The sequence below is a fragment of the Sus scrofa genome, chromosome 11, assembly GCF_054392235.1.
Source record: "Sus scrofa isolate SSC_HxYL_T2T_F1_AM1 chromosome 11, Sscrofa_HxYL_maternal_Yorkshire_Landrace_v2.0, whole genome shotgun sequence".
NCBI lineage: Eukaryota > Metazoa > Chordata > Mammalia > Artiodactyla > Suidae > Sus > Sus scrofa.
The window spans coordinates 19,682,290-19,708,356 of record NC_139393.1 but is presented as its reverse complement, the minus strand read 5'-3'; the positions used below and the strand labels follow the sequence as shown (position 1 = coordinate 19,708,356).

General features: G+C 40.2%; 1 protein-coding gene across 50 annotated transcripts in view; it reads right to left on the bottom strand.

Moving 5' to 3' along the window:
* The window catches only part of RCBTB2 (RCC1 and BTB domain containing protein 2), a 76,325-nt gene that overhangs the window by 37,160 nt on the left and 13,098 nt on the right, over positions 1-26,067 (bottom strand). For 14 of the 50 annotated variants that reach the window (XR_014819371.1, XR_014819360.1, XR_014819363.1 and 11 more), the window contains exons 2-4: positions 15,851-15,946; positions 11,898-11,962; positions 10,787-10,837 (exon numbers count right to left, since the gene is read on the bottom strand). The exons of 1 other annotated variant lie outside the window; for it this stretch is intronic. Coding sequence is in view for 22 of the 49 variants with exons in the window: in XM_084981622.1 (XP_084837748.1) it covers positions 10,787-10,837; positions 11,898-11,939 (93 nt within the window). In the remaining 27 variants the exon portion in view is untranslated. Of the gene's footprint in view, positions 1-10,786; positions 10,838-11,897; positions 11,963-12,291; positions 12,390-15,850; positions 15,963-26,067 lie in introns of all 50 variants that reach the window. 35 more of the 50 variants (XR_014819368.1, XR_014819369.1, XR_014819370.1 and 32 more) reach the window with 7 other exon arrangements.

Genomic DNA, 26,067 nt, shown 5'->3' with positions numbered 1-26,067 from the left:
AGAGACTATAAATAAATAAATAAACAAATTTCTGTGAAAGAGATGATAACCATCATGAACAACCAAAGTATAAACATGAAAATATAAAAGAGGACAGAAAAAAAAAATCAAAAAATGTGGAGGAGGAGAGGAAAAAAAATGTAGATTTTTTTTTCCCTTGTATGTGTATGAAATATACAACTACCAGTCTGAGTCAAGTAGGAAGGTGTTAACACTTCTGAAAAACAGAGCAACCAGAAGTCAAAAATATGATAGATTCACAAAAACCAAATAGAAGAGAATATAAGGATAATACAAAAGAATACCATCAAACCTCAAAAATAAAAACAGAAACAGAAAGAGAAATGGATGAAGAAGAAATTTAAAATCAATGGGAAAACAAGGTTGAAAATGGCAATAAACACTTATCTATGAATAATTGCCTTAAATGTCAATCGATTAAATGCTTCAAATTAAAGATACAGAGTAGCAGACTGGACAAAAGAGCAACAGCCTACAATATGCTGCTTACAAGAGACCCACTTTAGAGGAAAAGACACACATTGTGAGAGGATGGAAAAATATTTCATGCAAATGGAAATGACAAGAAAGCAGGGGCCACAATACTCATATTAGACAAAACAGACTTCAAAACAAAGGCCATAAAAAAAGATAAAGAAGGACACTATTTAACGATTAAAGTGTTAACACAAGAAGAGGCCTTTACATTCATCAACATACATGTCCTAATATATGAGCACTCAAATAAATACTACTAGACATAAAGGGAGAAACTGATGGAAACACAATAATATGAGGGGATTTTAACATCCCACTCATTTCACTATACTCATCTTCTAGATGGAAAAGCGGTAAGGCAACAAAGACCCTAAATGATCAATAGAACAATTAGACTTAATTTTATATTTAGGATAATATATCCAAAAAAACCTGAATACTCATTCTTTTCAAGTGCACTAGGAAATTCTCTAGGATTGACCACATATTAGGGCATAAAACAAGTCTGGACAAATTTAAGAGTATAAAAAATATCCCAACCATCTTTTCTAAGCGCAATGCATTAAACTAGAAATCAACCACAGGAAAAGGATTAAAAAAAAAATGACTACATGGAGACTAAATGATATGCTACAAAAAAACCAATGGGTCCATGATGAAATCAAAAAGGAAATTTTAAAAATACTCTGAGACAAACAACAATGAAAACACAAGCATATAAAATCTATGGGATACGGAGTTCCCATAGTGGCTCAGTGGCTAACGAATCTGACTAGGAACCATGAGGTTGTGGGTTTGATCCCTGGCCTTGCTCAGTGGGTTAAGGATCTGGCGTTGCCATGAACTGTGGTGTAGGTCACAGACACAGCTCGGATCCTGCATTGCTGTGGCTGTGGTGTAGACCAGTGGCTACAGCTAGGATTGGACCCCTAGCCTGGGAACATCCACATGCTGTGGGAACAGCCCTAGCAAAGGCAAAACAAGCAAACAAACAAAAAAATCCGATAAGGAACCATGAGGTTTTGAGTTTGATCCCCAGCCTTGCTCAGTGAGTTAAGCATCCAGCATTGCTGTGGGCTGTGGTGCAGGTCGCAGATGCAGCTCGGATCATGTGTTGCTGTGGCTGTGGCACAGGCCAGCAGCTGCAGCTCTGGTTAGCCTGGGAACCTCCATACGCCACAGGTGTGGCCCTAGAAAAGACAAAAACAAACAAACAAAAACAAACTATGGGATGTGGCAAAAGCAATTCTCAGGGGAAATTCATAGCAATACAGGCCTTTTTCAACAAGAAGATAATTTCAAATAAACAACCTAACCTATACTTATAAGAATGAGAAAAATAAGAAACAAAACCTAAAGTCAGCTTAAGAAAGGAAATAATAAAGATCAGAAAGGAAATTTTTAAAAATGGATTTAAAAGATAGAAAAATATCAGTAAGTCAAGAGTTGGTTCTTTGAAGGGGCAAATAAGATTGACAAAATTCTGGCTAGGTTCACCAAGAAGATAAGAGAATGCCCAAATTAACAAAATAAGAAATGACAATGGACACAACTCCACAGAAATGCAAAAAACCATAAGGGAATATCATGAACAATTATATGCCAACAAATTCAACAACCTACAAGAAATGGACAAGTTTCTAGAAACATACAGCCCACCAAAACTGAATCAAGGAGAAACAGGTAACTTTATTTATTTATTTATTTTTTGTCTTTTGGTCTTTTGTTGTTGTTGTTGTTGTTGTTGCTATTTCTTGGGCCGCTCCCGCGGCATATGGAGGTTCCCAGGCTAGGGGTTGAATCGGAGCTGTAGCCACCGGCCTACGCCAGAGCCACAGCAACGCAGGATCCGAGCCGCGTCTGCAACCTACACCACAGCTCACGGCAATGCCGGATCGTTAACCCACTGAGCAAGGGCAGGGACCGAACCCGCAACCTCATGGTTCCTAGTCGGATTCATTAACCACTGCGCCACGACGGGAACTCCAGAAACAGGTAACTTTAGATGAATCACTAGAGGTGAAACTCAATCTGTAATTTAAAAACTCCCTACAAAGAGAAGTTCAGGATCAGATGGCTTCCAAGACTATTTTATAAAACATACAGAGAACTTACATCAATCCTTCCCAAACTTTCCCAAAAAACTAAGAAGAGGGAACACTCCCAAGGACATTCTCTGAAGCTACTATCATCCTGATACCAAAACCGGACAAAGACATCATCAAAAAAAGATTTACAGGCCAGTATCTTCAATGAATACAAATCCTCAACAAAAAATATATATTAGCAAATGAAATCCAACAACACATAAAAAGATTATACACCACAACCAAGTGGGACTCATGTCAAGTTCACAAGGATGGTTCAACACAGGCAAGTCAGTCAACATGATATACCACATAAATAAAAGACCAAAAACAATAGATCATCTCAGCAGATGTAGAAAAAGCATTTGACAAAGCTCAATACATATTCTACTAAAGTGGGTAGAGAAGGAACATATCTCAACATAATAAACGCTATCCATTACAAACTCACAGCCAATATAATACTCAAAGGTGAAAATCTGAAAGCCTTCCTGCTAAAATATGAAACAAGATGAAGATGGCCACGCTTACCTCTTTTATTTAACACAGTATTGAAAGTCCTAACCATAGCAATCAGACAAGAAAAAGAGGAAAAGGTATCCAAACTGAAAGGGAAGACGTAAAAGTGTCACTATATGCAGATGACATGATACTAAAAACAGAAAATCCTATGTTTGATTTTCTACACAAAAAACCTACTCCATCTGATAAGCAATTTTAGCAAAGTAACAGGATACAAAGTTAACATTCAGAAATTGGTTGAGTTTCTTTACATTAACAATGAAATATCAGAAAAGGAATGTAAAAAAAAAAAAGTATCTATTAAAATTGTACCCCCGAAAATAAAATACTTAGGGAATAAACCTGGCTAAAGAGGTGAAAAACTTATACACTGAGAACTATAAAACATGAATAAAGAAAACTGAAGATGCTTTAAACAAATGGAAAAATATCCCATGCCCTTGGATTAGAAGACTATTGTCAAAATGGCCACACTGGAGTTCCCATGATGGCGCAGCAGAAAGAAGTCCAACTAGAAACCGTGAGGCTGTGAGTTTGATCCCTGACCTAGCTCAGTGGGTTAAGGATCCAGTATTGCCATGAGCTGTGGTATAGGTAACAGACACGGTTCAGATCTGGCCTGGCTGTGGCTGGCAGCTATAGCTCTGATTAGAACCCTAGCCTGGGAGCCTCTATATGCCTTGGGTGTGGCCTTAAAAAAAAAAAAAAATCACTATACTTCCCAAAGCAATCTACAGATTTAATGCAATCCCTCTCAAATTACTCGTGACATTTTTCAGAGTAGAACAAATAAAATTTATATGGAACCATCAAGACCCAGAATTGCCAAAGTAATCCCGAAGAAAAAGAACAAAGCAGAAGGCGTACCATCCCAGCCTTCTGACAATACTACAAAGCTACAGTAATCAAGACAGTGTGGTACTGGTACAAAAACAGACATATGGATCAATGGAACAGAAGAGAGAGCCCAGAAATAAACTCACATACCTACAATCAATTAATCTTCAACAAAGGAGGCAACAAGGTAAAATGGACAGAGTCTCTTTAGCAAGTGGTGCTGGGAACACTGGACAGCTGCATGTAAATCAATGAAACTACAACACACCCTCACACCATGCACAAAAGTAAGCTCGAAATACCTTAAAGACTTAAATGGAAGATATAACACCATAAAACTTCTAGAAAACATAGGCAAAACATTCTCTGAAATCAACTGTACAAATGTTTTCTTAGGTCAGTCTTCCAAGGCAACAGAAATAAAAACAAAAATAAACCAATGGGGCCTAATCAAACTTAAAAGATTTTGCACTGCAAAGGAAACCATTAAACAAACAAAACAAAAAGACAACTATGGAATGAGATAAAACAGTTGCAAATGATCTGACTGACAAGGGCTTCATCTCCAAAATACACAAACAGCTCATACAACTCAACAACAAAAAAACAAATAACCCACTCAAAAAAATGGGCAGAAAACCTAAACAGACATTTATCCAAAGAATAATTATAAACGGCCAATAAGCACATGAAAAAATGCTCAACATCACTAATTACTATAGAAATGGAAATGGAAGTTACAATGAGGTACTACCTCGTACAGGTCAGAATGGCCATCATTAAAAGTCTACAGATAACAAATGCCGAAGTTGATGTGGAAAAAAGGGAACTCTGCTACACTGTTGGTGGGAATGTAAAGTGTTAACAGTCACTTGGAAAACAGTATGGAGGTTCCTCAGAAAACTAAGGATAATCACCTTAAGATCTAGCAATTCCATTCCTAGTCCTATATCCAGACAAAAGTACAATTCAAAAAGATACATGCACCCATAAGTTCATAGAACTACTATTCACAATAGCCAAGACAAGGGAACAACCAATGTGTCCACTGACAGATGAATGGATTAAGAAGATGTAGTACATATATGCTGTGGAATACTACTCAGCCATAAAAAAGAATGAAATAATACCATTCACAGTGACATGGATACAACTAGAAATTCTCATACTAAGTGAAATAAGTCAGACAGAGAAAGACAAATACCATATGATATCACCTATATGTCGAATTTAAAATAAGATGCAGATGAACGTATCCACAAAACAGAAACAGACTCAAGAATAAGAACAGACTTGTGGTTGCCAAGGGGGAGGAGGTTGGAAAAGGGATGGAATGGGAGGTTGGGGTTAGCACAAGTAAGCTATTACACATGGAGGGGCTAAACAAGATCTTACTGTATCCCAAAGAAAACTATATACAATAACCTATAATAAACTATAAAAAGGATTTTTTACAAGTGTATATGTGTGTGTGTGTGTGTGTGTATGAGAATCACTTTGCTGTATAGCAGAAATTACACTGTAAGTCAACTACACTTCAATTAGAAAAATTATAGAAAAAAGGGAAAGGACTCAAATCAATAAAAATAGAGATGTTACAACTAACACGACAGAAATACAAGGGATGACAAACTATATGACAATAAAATGGACAACCTAGACGAAATGGACAGATTCATACAAACATACCACCTTACAAGACTGAACCAGGAAGAAATAAAAAAACATAAGTAGACAAGTCACAAGTATTGAAACTTAAACTCATGAAAAAGCTTCCAAAATACAAAAGCCCAGGACCTGACTGCTTCACAGGCGAATTCTGTCCAACATTCAGAGAAGAGTTAACACCTATTTTACTGAAACTCTTCCAAAAAATTGCAGAGGAAATAATACTCCCGACCTCATTCTATGAGGCCACCATCACCCTAACACCAAAACCAGACAAAGACACCACACACAAAAAAGAAAATTACAGGCCAATAACATTGATCAACATAGATGCAAAAATCCTTAACAAAATACTAGCAAGTCAAATCCAGCAATGCATTAAAGGGATTGTACACCATGATTAAGTGGGATTTATCGCAGAGATACAAGGATTTTTCAATATCCAAAAATCAATCAGTGTGATACACCACGTTAACAAACTGAAGAAGAAAAGCAATATGATCCCCTCAACAGATGCAGAAAAAGCTTTTGACAAAAATCCAACACCTATTTATGATAAAGACGCTCCAGAGAGTGGGCGAAGAAGAAACGTACCTCAACATAATAATGGCCATATATGACAACCCACAGCTAACAACATTCTCAACAGTGAAAAGATGAAAGCATTTCCTCTAAGATGAGCAACAAAAGGATGTCCACTCTGGCCACTTTTATTCAATATAGTTTTGGAAGTGCTAGCCACAGAAATTAGAGAAGAAGAAGAAGAAAAAGAAGGGAATCCAAATCGAGAAGGAAGAAGTATAATTGTTACTGTTTGCAGAAGAGGAAGGGAAGGGGGGGGGAGGTGGAGGGGGGGGGGGAAATAGGGGAAGGGGGAGGGGATGGGAGGGGAAGGGAAACAAAGGAATCAGGATGGAAGCAGCACTCCTGAGAGGAAGCTATGAAAGAGGAAAGGAATCTGTACCCTGGGAGGTCACCTAACTGACTAGATCAGCCTGGAGGGAAGGGAAGCCTCAAAGCCCGGGAGAAAAGCACAGCAGCGGAACTGAGGAGGGCAAAGCAGAGAGAGAGCCGCACAGACCATCGGTACCACCACCTGAGACACTACAGCCTGAGACACTTGGGCAGGAACTGGGCACTGCAACTCGGGCTTTGGAGGTCAGTTCCAGGGAGAGGACTAGGGCTGGCTGTGTGGAGAGAGCCTGAGGGCGCTGGGGAGCAGTGTGCCCTGGGCTGCAGAGTGGTACATCACAGCTGAACAACTGCGGAGGAGGCCTGGGCCTGCAGGAGGATCAAGGCGCCACTGTTGAGGAGGGTGAGAGGAAAAGGACCGCCAGAGGAACATCTCTGGGCATTCATGGGTTCTCAAGCAGCAGTGCACCTGCAGCTATTTCAGACTCCTGAGGTGGGCATGTCCCACCACCACTAAAGGTCCCATGAACAGGCACTACCTGCAGACCAGTCACCCCAGGGCTTGCTGCCCAGGAGGGCCCTGCAACCGAGCACCACCTGTTGCCCTCACCTTGCTGGGAATGCACGCGCCCCACTGTTGCCACTGCTAAAGACTCTGGAGCCCACCCCCACCTCCCTGAGGGTCCTCACCACTGCCCAGGGCCTGGCAAACAACCCCTTGTCATTGCCAAGGCATAGGGAGGAGGGAGTTGGATGGACTGGGAGTTTGGGGCTAGGAGATGCAAACTACTGCGCTGAGAATGTATGGGCAATGAGGTCCTACTGTACAGCACAGGGAACTGTGTCCAATCTCTTGGGACAGAACATGACAGGGGATGATACGAGAAAAAGAATGTGTGTATATATATACGTATGACTGAGTCACTTTGCTGTAAGCAGAAATTGGCACAACAATGTAAATCAACTATAATAAAAAATTATTTTAAAAAGGAAGAGGCCTAAGCTATGCTTACAGCACTGTGACATGAGGGAAGGGGGTAGGGCACAACTTTAAAAGAACGACATAACCCCTAAAGATAAACAAAAACTGGTTAGAACATAATAGGCCCAAGACAGCAGAAGATCTGACTTCCAGGGGAACTTGAGCTTCATTATATGCTCACTGTAACACACCTGCTAAACGACACACCCACAGGCGCCAGGACAGTTCCAATGCCAGCCACACAAGGCCAGAAAGTGGGCAGTGACCCAATTCCTGGAAATCCCCGCCCGTTTCCCTCAACAGTTGGAACAATCCACCCGTTTGTCAGCCTCTGAATTTATCCAGTCCGTAAAAACTAACCACCTCACATTCTGGGGCCTCTAGCCTTTTGAGGTGACACGCACTCTGTCTATGGAGTGTGTATATCCTTAAAGAAACCTGCTTTTCCACTTAGTTCTTTAGGAAGAACCCTCTTGCCTGCCTGCTTGTATCCCTCACAAGCGTCCTCTATTAATAAATCTACTTCTTTCTTGCCTATCAAAAAAAGAGGGGCCGAAGATCTAAAAACACCTTTCTCCAAAGCCACACAGAGGGCCAAAAAGTACATGAAAAGATATTCAACATCAATAATTATTAGACAAATGCAAATCAAAGCTATGAGGTGCCACTCACGCAGGTCTCAATGGCCGTCATCAAAAAGTCTACAAACAATAAATGCTGGAGAGGGAGTAGAGAAAAGGGAACCCTCGCACACTGTTGGAAGAATGTAAATTGGTATAACCACTATGGAAAACAGTACAGAGGTTCCTTAAAAAACTGAAAACAGAACTACCATATGCTCCAACAATCCCACTCCTGGGTGTACATATGAAAAAAAACCACAATTGGAGAAGACGTATGCACCCCAATCACTGCAGCACTATTTACAATAGCCAAGATAATGGAAGCAACCTAAATGTCCATCACAGAGGAAAGGATAAAGAAGATGTGGTACATGTATACAATGGAGTATCACTGAGCCAGAAAAAAAATGAAAAATGAAATAATGCCATTTACAGCAACGTGGATGGACCTAGAGATCATATTAAGTGATGTCAGACAGAAAAAGACAAGTATCATATGATACCACTTTTATGTGGGATCTAAAAAAAATGATACAAATGATCTTATTTTTAAAACAGAAACAGATGCACAGACCTAGAAAACAAACTTGTGATCACCAAAGGGGAAAGTTGGAAGGGTAGGGATAAATTAGAAGTCTGGGATTAACACATACACACTACCATACATAAAACAGATAATCAACAAGGATCTACCATACAACACAAGGAACTCTACTCAATATTCTGTAAAAACAAAAACAAAAACAAACCAAAAAACCTATATGGGAAAAGAAATCTGAAAAAGAATGGATGTATGTATACATATGACTGAATCACTTTGCTGTACACCTAAAATTAACATTGTAAATCAACTATAATATAAAATAAAAATTAAATTTAAAAAAAGTGATACTCCTGGCAGCCCTATGGTTGCTTGCACTTGCACGGCTTTGGCTGCTGTGCTTATGAAGTCCTTAATGAACAGGGCAGTAATGCCTGTTAATGTTCCCTGTCTTCCACGAACGGGGCACATGGCGAAGTACAATGAGAAAGTAAGCAGCGATACAGTGATTGATTGCTACCTCATTTTTCCCTTTCAAGCACATTTTTGGATTTCAACCTGCCCTGTAACAAAATCAACTGGTTTCTCAACTCCTAGAATCAGGTTTTAAGTCCAACCAGCTCCTTAACACATCTATAAATCGTTAATTCTGATCTTTCCTCCTTGCTCACCTCTACAAAACCCATGGTACCCCGCCCATGACTCTACTGACCACTGGGATTCCAGTATGTGGGTCTGCAATGTCCCACATTATACACTTGGTAAAGGATGCCACTGGTCGAGAGACCATTGGGTCTGATGGTATCAGTGAACACTTACTGTCAGATACCAAGATGTAAAAATAAGACATAATTTTGACCTTCATGGCGCTCACGGTTAAAGAGAAAACAAATAATTACAATACAACCCGAATACAAGAGAGGTGTTTTGGGGTTTTTTTGGCGGTGGGGTTTTCTTTGGAGTTTTTTTTTTTCTTTTCAGGGCCGCACCTTCGGCATATGGAAGTTCCCAGGCTGGGAGTCGAATTGGAGCAGCAGCTGCCAGCCACGGCAACACTGAAGCTGAGCCACATCTGCAAACTACACCACAGATCCCAGCAATGCCAGATCCTTAACCCACTGAGTAAGGCCAGGGATTGAACCCACATCCTCATGGATACTAGTCAAGTTCTTAACCCACTGAGCCACGAAGGACTCAAATACACATTTTTAAATCTCTGCCAGAAGGCTGCCTGCTGGAGGTTGGTCATCAAAGAGACACTTTGCTAAGTCTGTGGGGAAACTATTTCATAGGGCACTGAAGACTTCATTTATGAAATGCACATGTTTACACCCTTTTGAAATTTTTGTTTTGTGTTGTTTTGTTTTTTTGTCTTTTTAGGGCCGCACTTGCAGCACATGGAGGTTCCCAGGCTAGGGACCTAATCAGAGCTATAGCTGCCGGCCTATGCCAGAGCCACAGCAACAGCAAATCCGAGCCACGTCTGCGACCTACACCACAGCTCACAGCAACACCAAATCCTTAACCCACTGACTGAAGCCAGGGACTGAACCCGCAACCTCATGGTTCCTAGTCGGATTCATTTCTGCTGTGCCACAACAGGAACTCCTGAAGTAAATATTTAATAACAGTCTCAAGGAATTGAGGATCCTTGCTTATAGAAGAAAAATACATTCTTCTGTCTGGCATAACCATGAACATATATAACGATATACACTGCATATAAAATATACATATGTACACATATAGCATACGTGTATACATTGTACATATACATGGTATGTAGTTAAGAGTATAAATAGTATAAGGATCCACACACAGCACCCTGTAAAAGCCTCAATCAAACCACAGCCATTCTGCATGACAGCAGGTATCTCTGTAGAAGACATTCAACTATTTGTGGGCCCAAATGTTAAGTAATGGACTGGCTGAGTACAAGCCAAGAGTAGGCAACAGAAAAATCTCTATAAGGGGAAAAAAGCTCTACCAGGGAATGAGCTTGGCAATACTATGTCAAGATTGTATACCTAGAATTTGCGCTCTAGCTTGGCCCAGGCAATCCTCTTTCCTGGATGCATCACTACTACGGGTGAGAATTAATCCCAGGACAGCTTACCTTGACTGCTTTGCTCATATCTGCTTCACCTCCCCCATCTTTCTCTGGCATCTGTTGAGAAAGGCAAAGTGGTAAAAACTTAATATTAGCTCAAGAAAAATATAATTAAGGAATTATATCTCCATAAAGTTGGAGACCAAAATGCATTTTATTATTCCTTTGAGTGTGTATTTTCTGTATGACTCTGCTTCTCCATCCATATGAAGAACCTAGTGGATGACGATATTTCACTTAACTAGGTTGTCACAGTTCAATTTAAAAGGCAGCATATGAAAACAGAATTACAATTACATGTTGCACATGCCTAGCCAAAAAAAAAAAAAAAAAAAAGAAAGAAAGAAAAAAAAATCTTCAAGAACAACTGCTGACACCCTGTCCTTCAAATGAGCATGTGGAAATACAATGGTTCAGGTTCAGAAGTTTGGCTGTTTTGTACACTATGCACCTGTGTATAATGATTTACATCTTTCACTGCACTCTGACCATTTTATTTTTTAAAAGTAGAAACAAAAAAATGAAAGTTAAATTAATATTAAGCTGTTAACAGTGAAGAGCAGGTATTTTGTAAATAAAATTAACACAAGATGGAGATCAATGGACATACTGAAAGATGTGAAACTTTTAAGGTTTGTTGGACACTGACGAGACTTCAGTGAGTTGACTGTAATGTTCATATGTGATGAAAATGAAATAAATCAATAATTAAAGAATAACTATGATGAATTAAGAACATGTCATCTATAATTAGGTATTTTGTAATTTTCTTTTTTTTAGTTTCTGGGAATGGGAGTAAATACTGTTCAACTCAGACCCTTTTGCAAGACAGCATTATCTGGGAACATAGGGGCAGCCTGTGCTCCTCATCCAGCTCAAACATCCCTGCCTCTGGGAACCCTTCCTCTGGCCCTCAGACAACCCTCACAGTGCCCTGCGCCCCCCACATTCTATACACCCCCAACAGGCCTCTGTTGGCATCTTGGTCACTACACTGTGAGCCCTTCAACGATAGATCCTATCTCACTCATCTTCCTATCGGATGACCAATAAATGTTTAACAAAGTACATTTCATGTGACAGAAAATACATGCTCCAAGGGCATGATTTTTCTAACCTTGACACGTCCTCCATACACAAGGAGAAAATCTTCTTCCATGTGGACCCAGTTCTGTGCAGTCCCTGAGGAAAAAGTGTGTGGTGAAGTCAGGATCCCACATGTCAAATGAAACTGAACAGCTTAAACCCACTTTACTTCTAATTAACAGAGAAAATAAGCTAAGCTCAAATATGGTAAAGAGAAGATATGGGAATTAAGTTTTACGTATGGGAGTTAATAGCTATAAAACCCAAAAGGTGTTTTAAGTATTGTTCTCTTATTAGAATCCTCCTGCTAAGGTCTGGAAAAGTAATCTCAGGATAAGTGTAGATTCTTAAGTCTATTATGGAATGAGAAGAAAACTCATTTCAGAGCTGACTTCCTATAGAATAAAAATAAATAAATTTTAGACCTTGGTCAAATTTTCCCTGGGATTGGAAAGTTCCAAATCACTGTGCAGAGTAGACTTATCAATTGTCAGCTCCACTGAAGAGTGTATGATTTGCTAAGCTTAAAAAAAAAAAAAAAAAAAAAAAGAAAAGGATGAATGAACAAGTGTGGCTTTGTTATCTTAGACCTTAATAAAAAATCAGGAACAGGAGTTCCCAGAATGGCACAGTGGTTAACGAATCCGACTAGGAACCATGAGGTTGCTGGTTCGATCCCTGGCCTCGCTCAGTGGGTTAAGGATCCGGTGTTGCCGTGAACTGTGGTGTAGGTTGCAGACGCATCTCGGATCCCGCGTTGCTGTGGCTGTGGTGTAGGCGGAGGGCTACAGCTCCGATTCAGACCCCTAGCCTGGGAACCTCCATATGCCGCAGGAGCGGCCCTAGAAAAGGCAAAAAAAAAAAAAAAAAAAAAATCAGGAACAACAGCCATCAAGTATGTAGCTACAGCACTCAATGTCCTTACCTTAATTTGCCATCTCCACAATGACTACCTTCTCATATAAATAAGAGCAGAAGCAGAAACGTGCACTATGTCTGGACTGTGATTCAACTGTTACACGGTTTTTTACTTCACCACTCAAAATAAATAATATTTCTCTCCTCCAAAGCAATTTAATGAAATCATATTTAATAATATTCATATTTCTGACTCATTAGGTTGGGTTCTGTTTACTCAAATAAAATTCTTATTTCCAAGTTCTAACATCAGACCATTTTATCTGCTATCATCTACAACCAATTGGAGCTTCAGAATAGATCAAAACAACCATCAAAATAAGGTTAAGTCTTAACAGTGTTCCTTATTAATGTTTTATATGCACTTGAGAATACTGGTAAAATTCTATTTTCCTCGGCTGTAAAAATATAAGGAATAATAAGTACTATATTCAGAATAATTATTTCTCAAACTATGGTAATTAAGATAAACCATTATTTCCAATATTTGGAAAAGATATGCTTCTTTTTTTAAAAGGATCACTTAGACTTTCCTTATGAATTTATAAAACTTGATCTGGGTGCCAACATGGAAAGATAATTTCATGTAGCCATCATACCTATCTGATCTATCGTCTCTAATAATTTGCAAGCTCGTTATGAGAGGGACCATAACTCCTTCAGTTGTAACCACTACAGCACATGGCTCAGGCAGAATACAAGATACTGAAAGCATCTTTTGAATACAGCACTTTGTAGATCGGAGACAGCCTGTACTGGGGATTCTTCTTCTGCCTCATCCTATCTGGAAATACATTTTCCCTAACTGCTCCAAGTTTACTGGAATAAAAATAAAATGATATGAGGGGGGAAAAGGAAAAAGAGGGAGAAGAGAGAGAGTAGAGGAAGGGAATTCAAAGGCAAAAAAGGAAAGAAACAAGAGAAGAAAAAGTAATCCAAATCTGAGAAATGACTGCCTCTCATTGGCCTTTAGGCCTAGTAGAAGGGAAATCTTTTTTTTTTTTTTTTGTCTTTTGTCCTTTTAGGGCCGCACCTGCGGCATAATGGAAGTTCCCAGCCTAAGAGTCTAATCAGAGCTGCAGCTGCCAGCCTAGGCCAGAGTTACAGCAATGCCAGATCCTCCGAGCCGCATCTGCAACCTACACCACAGTTCATGGCAATGCCGGATCCTTGACCCACTGAGCGAGGCCAGGGATCGAACTGGCAATCTCATGGTTCCTCGTCGGATTCGCTTCCGCTGCACCACCACGGAAACTCCCACAATGACTTCTTACCCCCCAAAATGGTGTATTTTGGAAGTTCCTCTTGTTGCACAGTGGGTTAAGAATCTGACTGCAGCACCTTGGGTAGCTGCAGGAGCACAGGTTTGATCCCCAGCTGGCTCCAGTGGGTTAAAGGATCTAGGTTGCTGCAGCTGTGGCATAAGTCGCAGCTTCAGTTTGGATTCAATCCCTGGCATGGAAACTTCCATAAACCCTGCATGCAGCCATGGGAAAAAAAAAAAAAAAGTATACTTTGTACACTTTTGCAAGCTGCTTTTTTTTTTTTTTTTTTTTTTTTTCCACCTGACAACATATCCTGGAAACCACTCCATATCAGCTGAGATTTTCTTTTTTTTTTGCTTATAACCTGTGGCACATGAACGTTCCCAGACTAGAGGTCAAATTGGAGCTACAGGGGCTGGCCTATGCCACAGCCACACAGCCATAGCAACACAGGATCCAAGCCATGTCTGCAACTTACACCAGAGCTCACAACAATGCCAGATACTTAACCCACTGAGCAAGGCCAGGGAACAAACCCACATCCTCATGGTTACTAGTCAGATTTGTCTCCACCGAGTCAAGATGGGAATTCCCTGATTTTTTTTTTTTTAACACCTGCATATCCTCAGTTTTTAAGGAGAAAAATAAATAGTTCTTCTCAGTGTCTTTGATCAATTTCAAGTATAGTAACTCTAAAAATTAGAATGGTGAAAAACAGGCCATTCAGTTTCACTGATCAGGTTAAGACACAATTACATGTATGGCATATGAAAATTACCATATTCAAAGAAATAGCATTCAGTAAGATTTAATTAACACTAAATATAATATTAACATTATTTATCAGTCAGGATGTTCTTGAAGATTTAAAAATAATTCACAATTTATTACTATTACACTGTACTGTGAAAAAAATGTCAAAATCTCTAGCACTGTGGAAAATGATTGGCTTTTTTTTTTTTTTAATATTACTTCAGTGCAACACAAATACAACAGAGAAAACTACCTTACCCAATATGCAGACTTGATGAATAAAGTCTGTGGAATATATGTGAAGACTGCAGTTACCTCATCCTGTTATATATATGATTTCACCAGACTATTATTAATATCAATGTCATAGTAATATACCGACATATACTTCTTAAACGTCCACAATATGAGTACATAATACCACATTCATAATGCAAAAAACATGAATTCTAAATAACAGCAACAATAATAACAATTAAAGTTAACCTGTGCCAGGCACTAGGTGCCTTAAAATATCTAATTTAATCTTTTTTTTTTTTTTTTTTTTTTTTTGTCTTTTTGCCATTTTTCTTGGGCCGCTCCCGTGGCATATGGAGGTTCCCAGGCTAGGGGTCCAATCCGAGCTGTAGCCACTGGCCTACGCCAGAGCCACAGCAACGCAGGATCTGAGCCGTGTCTGCAACCTACACCACAGCTCACGGCAACGCCGGATCCTTAACCCACTGAGCAAGGCCAGGGACCGAACCCGCAACCTCATGGTTCCTAGTCGGATTCGTTAACCACTGCGTCACGACGGGAACTCCTAATTTAATCTTTATAATAGCTGAAAGAAACAGGTATAATCATTGCCTCTGTTTAATGGATATATTTCAAAACTTTGACCAACAGTCACCAGCCAGTCAGGGTCAAAGCCAGGACTAACTCCAAAATCCTTGCTCTTGAACCCTCCCCTGTACTGTAGGGATAGTTTAAGTTTTTCTGCGTACATGCCAGATGATTTTAGTTGGTACTGACTAGTTGGAAACATTCCCTCCAAAGATATCTGTACCTGTTTTAAATTTCTGGAGCCCAGTGTTCACTCATCTTTAATCCTGGTTCCTTCTAGATCCTTGTGAAGTTGTCTTCTAGGGTAAGGTCAATGTGACTGAAACACATAAATTCTATTAGTGGAAAAACAACTTTAACAAACCAGTATTTATCTGAAAAAAATACCGTTTAAAAAAACTGTATCAGATCGGAGTTCCCATCGTGGCTCAGAGGAAATGAATCTGACTAGCATCCATGAGGACTCAGGTTTGATCTCTGGCCTTGCTCAGTGCGTTAAGGATCCGGTGTTGCCGTGAGCTGTGGTGGTCACAGACGTGGCTCGGATCTTACACTGCTGTCTGTGGCAAAAGCCAGCGTCTACAGCTCTGATTCAGCCTCTGGCCTGGGAACTTCCAGATGCCACACGTGTGGCCCTAAAAAGACAAAACAAAATTGTATCAGCTCTATTTAGTATTAGAAAAACCTGAGTTGAAGTACTCAAATAGAAAAAGAATTAATAACATAAAACTTTTGGCTACTATATTTGGGGAGAGGGTTTTAATAATTTAAACACTGAAACTTCTGGAAAAAAAAATTAAGATTTATAGTATTCCAAAGAAAAAACGCAAGGGAAACCATTTGGAATGGGGAAAAGGGCATACTTTTCAAACTTTATGATCTAGGGCCAGGGAAAGATTTCTTAAATGAGACATAAAAGCACAAATGACACACAAAAAAAAGGCAAAATTTACCACTTTGGCCTAATACATGATAAGATGAACAAAAGGAAAAACATGCCACAGAATGGGAGAAGATATTTTCAACATACATAACTGAGAGCTGGCAAAGAACTACTATCCACAATATATAAAGGATACCTAAAAATCAGGAAGAAAAAGACAAGCAATCCAGTTTAGAAATGAACAAAGGATACAGACAATACACAAAAGAAGAAACTGATAAACACATCCATGGAATTTATCATGGAAATGCAATCACAATGAGATGGAGCTCACAGATCAGAGCTGCAGAACTGAAGGGGATGCTACCTGGTGTTTATGAGGATGCAGATCAAAAGGCACATTTATATTGCTGGGAGGAATGTAAACTGGTACAATCATTTCAGAAAACAACAATATTTAAGCCAGAGCAATGTCTTTAAGTCTTTTTGGATATATATATATATATATATATATATATATATATATATATTTGAAACAAGAGTTTCACAAAATATTTCTTACCCCTCCTACTTGAAACAGTGATATCCTCTCTCCTGTTCTATGCTTTTCTATTTCATTTTTTTTTAATGCTGGTTTCAGCCCACTATAATAATTTCCAGATCACCAATAAGTCATACCTTGTAGTTTGGAAAACACTGGCCTAGATGAACTCTAGAACATATACACAATTGTTTGCAATAGCAAAATAAAAATTAGAAATAGAAGAAAGAACTGATCTACAGGCTCCAACAACAGAAGTCATCAACGGTAGCACCTGTATTCCATACAACAATGAAAATAAATTACCTAAAATCAACACATACAGGAGTTCCCATCATGGCTCAGTGGTAATGAACCCAACTAGGATTGTGAGGATGTGGGTTTGATCCCTGGCCTTGCTCAGTGGGTTAAGGATCTGGCGTTTACATGAGCTGTGGTGTAGGTCATAGTCACGGCCTGGATCTGGTGTTGCTGTGGCTATGGTGTAGGCTGACAGCTACAGCTCTGATTCTACCCCTAGCCTGGGGGCTTCCATATGTGGTACCTGAGGCCCTAAAATACATACATACATACATAAGTACGTATATACATAAAATCAACACAGACAAATCTCCAAAGCAATTTTAATCAAAAATCACTAAGTCACAGAATGACACATATGATACCCTATTCAATAAAGTTTTAAAACATGGAGGTCCTATTTTGGTTCAGCGAGTTAACACAACAGTCTCCATGAGGATGTGGGTTTGATCCCTGGCCTTGCTCACTGGGTTAAGGATCCAGGATCTGCATTGCCCCAAGCTACAGCACAGGCTGCATGTGCATCCAGCACTGCTGTGGCTGTTGTGGCACAGGCCACAGGTGCAGCCTTGATTCAACCACTAGCCTGGGAATTTCCATGTGCCACAGGTGTGGCCATAAAAGGAAAAAAAAAAAAAGTTTGAAAACAATACTGTTTTTTTGTTTTTTGTTTTTGTCTTTTTGCCATTTCTTGGGCCTTTCCCATGGCATATGGAGGTTCCCAGGCTAGGGGTCGAATCAGAGCTGTAGCTGCGGGCCTACACCAGAGTCACAGCAATGCGGGATCCGAGCCACGTCTGTGACCTACACCACAGCTCGCAGCAATGCCGGATCCTTAACTCACTGAGCAAGGCCAGGGATTGAACCTGCAACCGCATGGTCCCTAGTTGGATTCGTTAACCACTGTGCCATGACAGGAACTCCGAAAACCATACTGTTTTAATGTGTAATGGCTACCTATATATAGATAGCTAGACTTTGATGGAAATGTTTTCATAAGAAAATCTTAATGGAGGGAATGCCAAAGGCAAAATTTGCCATGTAATTCTTTCAATGAATTGGTATGATTTGGCTTTTCCAAATGAAAAGACAGTTTTCAAGATTTTAAGCTCAAGTTAAATTAATCATCTGAGTATGGGAGGAAAAGGTTACTCATGAAGGAAAACTGAAGAATCAGAATACCACCATTTTAATACTGCCTTTACCATGAACATACGAACTTAACATAAGTTTAATAATGACAACTCATAAACCACAATCTCTTTCACCATCGGTAAAATCAAGTTTTACCAACAGCAGAGGAAAAGAATAAATCAATGACATAGTCAAAGTATGGTATTTTAAATACCATGGATGAAAAAGTTTAAACAGAAAAAACTGAGTAAGAATGTGTTTTCTACTTCTGGTCTTGATCTGTTTACAAATTTGCCTATTTTTTGCACAGGAGACCAATGTTTCTTAAAGACACTGGGCAGAGGCTGGCATCTGTACTAGGAAGCTCTTCTTCATAGTGGCAGTGTCATGGCCCAAGATCATCCCATAGGATACTTACTATACGTTACTTTATGGTTTTTTTTTCCTTGTGTTTTGGGATACATGACTTGGCTCATGTGTATAGTTCATCCCTCATATTAAAAAGTGCCTTGTGCTTTGAAAAGACGTTTCTTATTTATTTCTTACTTCAACACCAGATCCTGGATCCTGAACCCAATGAGCAAGGCCAGGGATCAAACCTGCATCCTCATGGAGACTGCTGTGTTAACTTGCTGAACCAGTAATAAGAAAAACTATGTTATTATAGAATCTTACTATACTGATATTTGCCTTGCAATACAAAAAGAAATAGGAGAGAGAGGAAAAGGCAAAGATGGCAGAATAGTAGGGCCTGAAGCTCACCTACCCACCCCCCCCCAAATACATTGAATATGCTGGCAAAAGACCTCCGGATTCTGATACAGCAAGAAAATCTTCATTAAACCAGGTAGGACAAAAGAAAAAAAGAGAGAAAATGAGAAAGGAAGTGGAACAGGACCTGCACCCCAGGAAGGATCTGGAAAGAAGAAAAGCTCCTGCACCCTGGGAAGTACCTCTACCAGTAAGAACATCAGCCGGGACAGAGGGGGGGCTTTGGAGTCCTGGAGGAGAACCCAGCAATTGGTTTGAAGCAAGTCTAACAAAAACAGTCCTACACAGTCAGTGTTGCCACCTTGCACTTCTCAACCATCTGCTGCTGATACGGGCAAGGGTTGGGAAGTGGAACTCAGACTTTTGAGATCAGGCTCAGAGCGCTGTGGATGGCTCTGTGGGAAGAAACCAGGGTTGGCCACATGCAAGGAGAACTTCAGGACCTACAGTCTGGGATGATCACATTCAAGGGTGTAAGCTGGGGAAGCCCTAACAGGCTTAGAGGCCAAGCACCATTATTTAGGGGTGCTGAAGCAAAGGGGCAGGATCCACCACCACAGCCTTATTCCCCCACGCACTAAGGTGGCAGGACCCAGTATGCTCCAGCTCCAGGAGCCATAGCAGGAGCAGCTGCTGCCTAGCCATGGGAGAAGCAGCCATCACCCACATCACAGCTACAGAGAGCAATCCTACCAGCCCACCACCTGGCAAGGAGGGGGGCCACAAGAGCAGCCCCCGTCTTGGGGCTACAGAGAGCGCTCCTCACAAGCCATCTAGCAAAGAGAGGGACCATGGGTACAGCATTAATCCCTGTGGCTACAGAGAGCCCTCCCATGAAAAGCCCAGCAAAGAGAAGGATCATAGGAGCAGCTGCTGATGTTGCCAGCTATAGGAAACGGTCCTGAGAGCTACCTGGTCACAGGAGGGGTCGCAGGAGCTGATACCACACCCCTCCCACAAGAACAGTCCTGTGAACCTTGAACTACTGCCACTAACCTCATGTATCCCATCCCTAAGAGCCATCCAGCTATAGGAGAGGTAGTGTGATGCCACTGCTCTCATCACATGTTCTGGGTATGTTTGACCTGCCTGCCACCCCCCTCCAAGAACTCCAGGACTAGGCACCAGCTACTGCATCTACATACCTGCTGTCAAAGAGACCACAAACATTCAAAGTGAAACAACATAAAACAACCAAGAAATAGTTTTCAGACAAAAGAACAAAATAAAAACACATTAAAAACTAAATGAAGAGATACCTGAAAAGGAATTCAGAGGGATGACAGTAAAGATGATCCAAGATCTTGGAAGAAGAATGGAGACACAGATTGAGACTAACAAAGAGCTAGAAGATTTAAAGAACAAGCAAACTAAGATGAATAGTACAATATCTGAAATGAAAAATACACTAGAAAGAATAAAGAGTGGGAAAGGGGCAGAAAAACAACTAAGGTGGAAGACAGAGTGGTGGAAATCACTGCCACAGAAAAAAATAAAGAACAAAAAGAACTGAGGCGTCTAAGAGACCTCTGGAACAACTTTAAACATACCAGCATTTGCTTCATAGGAGTTTCAGAAAGAGGAGAGAGAGAGAAGGGGCCAGAGAAAATTTTTGAAGAGATTATAGCCAAAAAAAATTCCCTAATGTGGAAAAGGAAACAAGTTGCAAAAACACAGACAATGCCATACAGGAAGGATAAACTCAGTGAGAAACACAGCGAGACGCATACTAATCAAACTGACAAAAATTAAATACAAAGAAAAAATATTAAAAGTCACAGGGAACAGCAATAAATAACATACAATGGAACCCTCATGAAGATAAGAGCTGATTTTTCAGCAGAAACTCTGCAAGCTAGAAGGGAGTGTCAAGGCATGTTGAAGGGGATGTAGGGGAGGAACCTAAAACCAGCAAGTCTCTCACAGATTTGACGGAGAGATCAAAAGCTTTTCAACCAAGCAAAACCTAAAAGAATTCAGCATTTCCAAACCAGCTTTACTTGTACAACAACTAAAGGAACTTCTCTAGATGGGAAAGGAAAGGCCACAACTAGAAATAAGAAAACCAGAAATGAGAAAGCTCACTGGTAAAAGGAAACATAACACGAAAGTAGGAAATGACCCACTGACCAATATGATTTCAAAACTACTGAGTGTGAGAAGAGGACAAATGCAGAACACTGAAAATGCATTTGAGGAGCTCCCATCATGGCACAGCAAACGAATCCAACTAGGAACCATGAGGTTGCAGGTTCCATCCCTGGGTTAAGGATCTGGCATTGCCAGTAAGCTGTGGTGTAGGTCGAAGACACAGCTCAGATCCTGCATTGCTGTGGCTGTGGCGTATGCTGGCAGCTGTAGCTCCAATTGGATCCCTAGCCTGGGAACCTCCATATGCCACAGGTAGAGCCCTAAAAAGCAAAAAAAGGAGTTCCCGTCGTGGCTCAGTGATTAAAGAATCCGACTAGGAACCATGAGGTTGAGGGTTCAATCTCTGGCCTTGCTCAGTGGGTTAAGGATCCAGTGTTGCCCTGAGCTGTGGTGTAGGTTGCAGATGTGGCCTGGATCCCACATTACTGTGGCTCTGGCATAGGCCGGCGACTACAGCTCCAATTCAACCCCTAGCCTGGGAACCTCCATATGCTGCAGGAAAGGCCCAAGAAACAGCAAAAAGATAAAAAATAGTAATAATAATAATGGAAAAAGCAAAAAAAAAAAAAAAATCAAATGCATTTGAAACTGAAATTAAAAAACCAGCAACCAAAACCAATTCTGTACATATTTAGATTGCTATGTCATAACCTAACTGGAACTGTAAATCAAAAAACTATAATAGACACATAAAAAAGAAAAAGCAAACCAAATAAAAGCTGAAGACTGTCAGCAAATCACAAGAGAAGCGAACAAAAGAGGAAGGGAAGAAAAAGGCCTAAAATAATAAATCCAAAACAATTAAGAAAGTAGCAATAAGTTCCTGCATATTCATAATTTCATCTAATGTAAATTGAGTAAATGCTCCAACCAAAAGATAGAGACTGGCTGAATGGGTACAAAACCAAGACCCATTATATGCTGCTTACAAGAGATCCACTTCAGACTTAAGGACACATACACACAGAAAATGAGGCAATGGAAGAGGAAATTACATGCAAATGCAAATCAAAAGAAAGCTGGACAGCCATACTCATATTAGACAAAATAGACTTTAAAATAAAGAAGGGCACATGAAACAAAGTAGGACACTACATAATGATCAAAGGATTAATCCAGTTAGGAGATATAACAACTGTAAATATATATCCCCCCAACATAGGAGCAACACAATATATAAGGCAACTGCTAAAAGCCATAAAAGGAGAAATTGACAGTAATACAATAGTGGGGGACTTTCACACCCCACTTACATCAATGGACAGATCTTCCAGACAGAAAATCAGCATGGAAACAAACACAGGCCTTAAATGACACCCTAGACCAAACAGACATAACTGATATTTATAGAACATTCCATCTCAATGCAACAGGATATACATTCTTCTCAAGTGCACATGGAACATTCTCCAGGATAGATCACCTCTTAGGCCACAGATCAAGCCATAACACAATTTTAAAAAATTTAAATCATATCAAGCATTTTTCCTGACCACAACCCTATGAGACTAGAAATCAACTAGAAGGGGGGGGGGGGGGAAAGCAAAAAAATCCAAACTCCTGGTAACTAAGCAATATGCTACTAAACAACCAATGAATCACTGAAGAAATCAAAGAGGAAATCGAAAGTTAGAGACAAATGACAATAAAGATATGACAATCCAAAACTTACAGGACATAACAAAAGCAGTTCTGAGAGGGAAGAACTGCTTATCTCAGGAAACAAGAAAAATTTCAGATAACATTACATCTTAACCATTTGGAGAAGAAAGAAAAGACAAAGCTTAAATTAGTAGAGGGAAAGAAATCATAAACATCAGAGCAGAAATAAATGAAATAGAGACAAAGAAAATACAGAAGATTAATGAAACCAGAAGTTGGTCCTTTGAAAAGATCAACAAAATTGAGAAACCTCTGACCAGAAGCTGAGAAACCTTTGACAAGAAAAAGAGGGAGAGGGCTCAAATTAACAAAAGTGGAAATGAAAAGGGGGAACTTAACAACAGACAACACAGAAATATCAAGGATCACATGAAACTACTACAAGCAACCATATGCCGATAAAATAGACAACCTAAAAGAAATGGACAGACTCTTAAAAAGGTACAACCTTACAAGACTGAACCAGGAAGAAGTTAAAAATATGAATAGACCAATTACAAGCCGTGAAATTCAAACAGATTTAAAAACTTCCAAAAACCAATGTGCAGGACTTGATTCTTTCTTCACAGGCAAATTCTTTCAAACATTCAGAGAAGTTAACACCAATTATACTGAAACTCTCTCAAAAAATTCAGAGGAAGGAACACTCCCAAGCTCATTCTATGAGCCAACATCACCCTGATACAAAAACCAGACAAAGATACCACAAAAAAAGAAAATTACAGCCCAATATCACTGATAAATATACATGCAAAAATCCTCAACAAAAGACTAGCTAACAATTCAATTATATGTTAAAAGGACCATACATCATGATCAAGTGGGATTTATCCCTGAGACACACCGATTCTTCAATAACTGCCAATTAGTAAGTTGTGACATACCGCATCAACAAACTGAGGAAGAAAAACCAAATCATCAGCTAAACAGATGCAGAAAAAGCTTTTGACAAAATTTAACACCCATTTCTGATTAAAAACTCTCCAGAAAGTGGGCAACATAATAAAAGCCATCTATGGCAAACCTACAGCTAACATCATTCTCAATGGTGAAAAACTAAAAGCATTTCCATTAAAATCAGGAACAAGACAAAGATGTCCACTTTCACCACTGTTATTCAACATAATTTTGGAAGTCCTAGCCACAGAAATCAAAGAAAAAGGAATAAAAGGAAACCAAACTGGAAAAGTAAAACTATCACTGTTTGCAGATGACATGACACTATAGTAGAAAATCTTAAAGATGCTACCAGAAAACTGAGCTCATCAATGAATTTAGTAACGTGGCAGGATACAAAATTAATACACACAATAAGATGGCAGAGTAGAAGGACTGGAGCTCACCTTCTCTCATGAAAAAAGCAAAATTACAACCAGCTGCTGAACAACCTTCAACAAAATAGACTGGAAACTATCAAAAAAGATATCCTACTCCAAAAAACAAAGAGGAGGCCACATCAAGACAGTAGGGGGGGCAATTACATGGTATAAGCCACCCCATACCCACCAGGTGGGTGGCCCGCAGACCAGAAAGTAACTATATGGCAGAGGCTGAGAGTTCTGAGCCCCACATCAGGTTCCCACGCCTGGAGATCTGGCATTAAGAGGAGAAGCCCCAGAAGCGTTTGGCTTTGAGCGCCAACAGGGCTAGTGAACAGAAGCTCCATGCGACTAGGGGAAGTGGAAATTTTACTTGTTAAGGCACACACAGGCTCTCATGTGCACTGGACCCCGGGGCAAAGCAGAGACTCCATAGAAATCCGGGTCAGACCTGCCTGCAGTTCTAAGAGGATCTCCTGGGAAAGGAGGGAGTGACTGTGACTCACTTAGGGGAAGGACATTGGAGGCAAAAGTCTTGGGAATAATCACCAGCATTAACGGTGGCCATTTTCAAAAAATGTGGCCCCATCCAACACGGCTGAGAAGTTCTGGGCCAAACAACAAACTGGGTGGGAACAGAGCCCCACTCAAGCGCAAAGAGGCTGCCTAAAAATCTCTCAGACACACAGTCACCTCTAATCACACCCAGAGACAAAGCCCCAACCACCAGAGGGTTAAGAATCAGCTCCACCTATCAGTGGGCAGGCACCCGTCTCTCCCATTAGGAAGCTTGCAGCAAGCCTGCATACTAACTTCAGCCACAAGGGAGGCAGACATAAGAAGCAAGAGAGGCTACAACCGTATTGTCTGCAAAAAGGAGACCACACTAAAAATCTACACAAAATAAAAAAGCAGAGAGGAGTTCCTATCGTGGCTCAGTGGTTTACAAACCCGATTAGCATCCATGAGGACTGGGGTTCGACCCTAGCCTTGCTCAGTGGGTTAAGGATCTGAAGTTGCCGTAAGCTGTGGTGTAGGTCACAGATGCAGCTAAAATCTCAGGTTGCAGTGGCTCTGGCATAGGTTGGCAGCTACAGCTCCAACTGGACCCCTAGCCTGGGAACCTCCATATGCCATGGGTACGGCCCAAAAAAGACAAAAGTAAATAAATAAATAGAAACAAAGGGCAGAGAATTAGAGTTTCAGATAAAGGAATAAGAAAAAAAATCCCAGAAAAAGATACAAAAAGATGCTCAACATCATTAATTAGGAGAGAAATGCAAGTTACAAGCACAATGAGGTAGCACCTCACGCCTATCAGAATGGCCACCATCAAAAAGTCTACAAACAACAAATCCTGGCGAGGGTATAAAGGGGAAGAACCCTTCTACACTGCTTGTGGGAATGCAACTGGTGCAGCCACTATGGAGAACAGCATGCAGATTCCCTAAAAGAAAACTTTAAAAATGAAAGAAAATGACAACAGCGGAAGAGGAGGACATGAGGTTCGCCTACTCCCACAAATACACTGAAATTCCATCTATATGTGGAACAATTCACAGAGAAAATTTTCTGAATGCCGACAAAAGACCCCAGGATTCTGACAGAACAAGAAAACTTCACAAAACTGAGCAGGACCGAAGAAAAAAGGAAAGAAAAAGAGAAATAAAGCAGGCCTG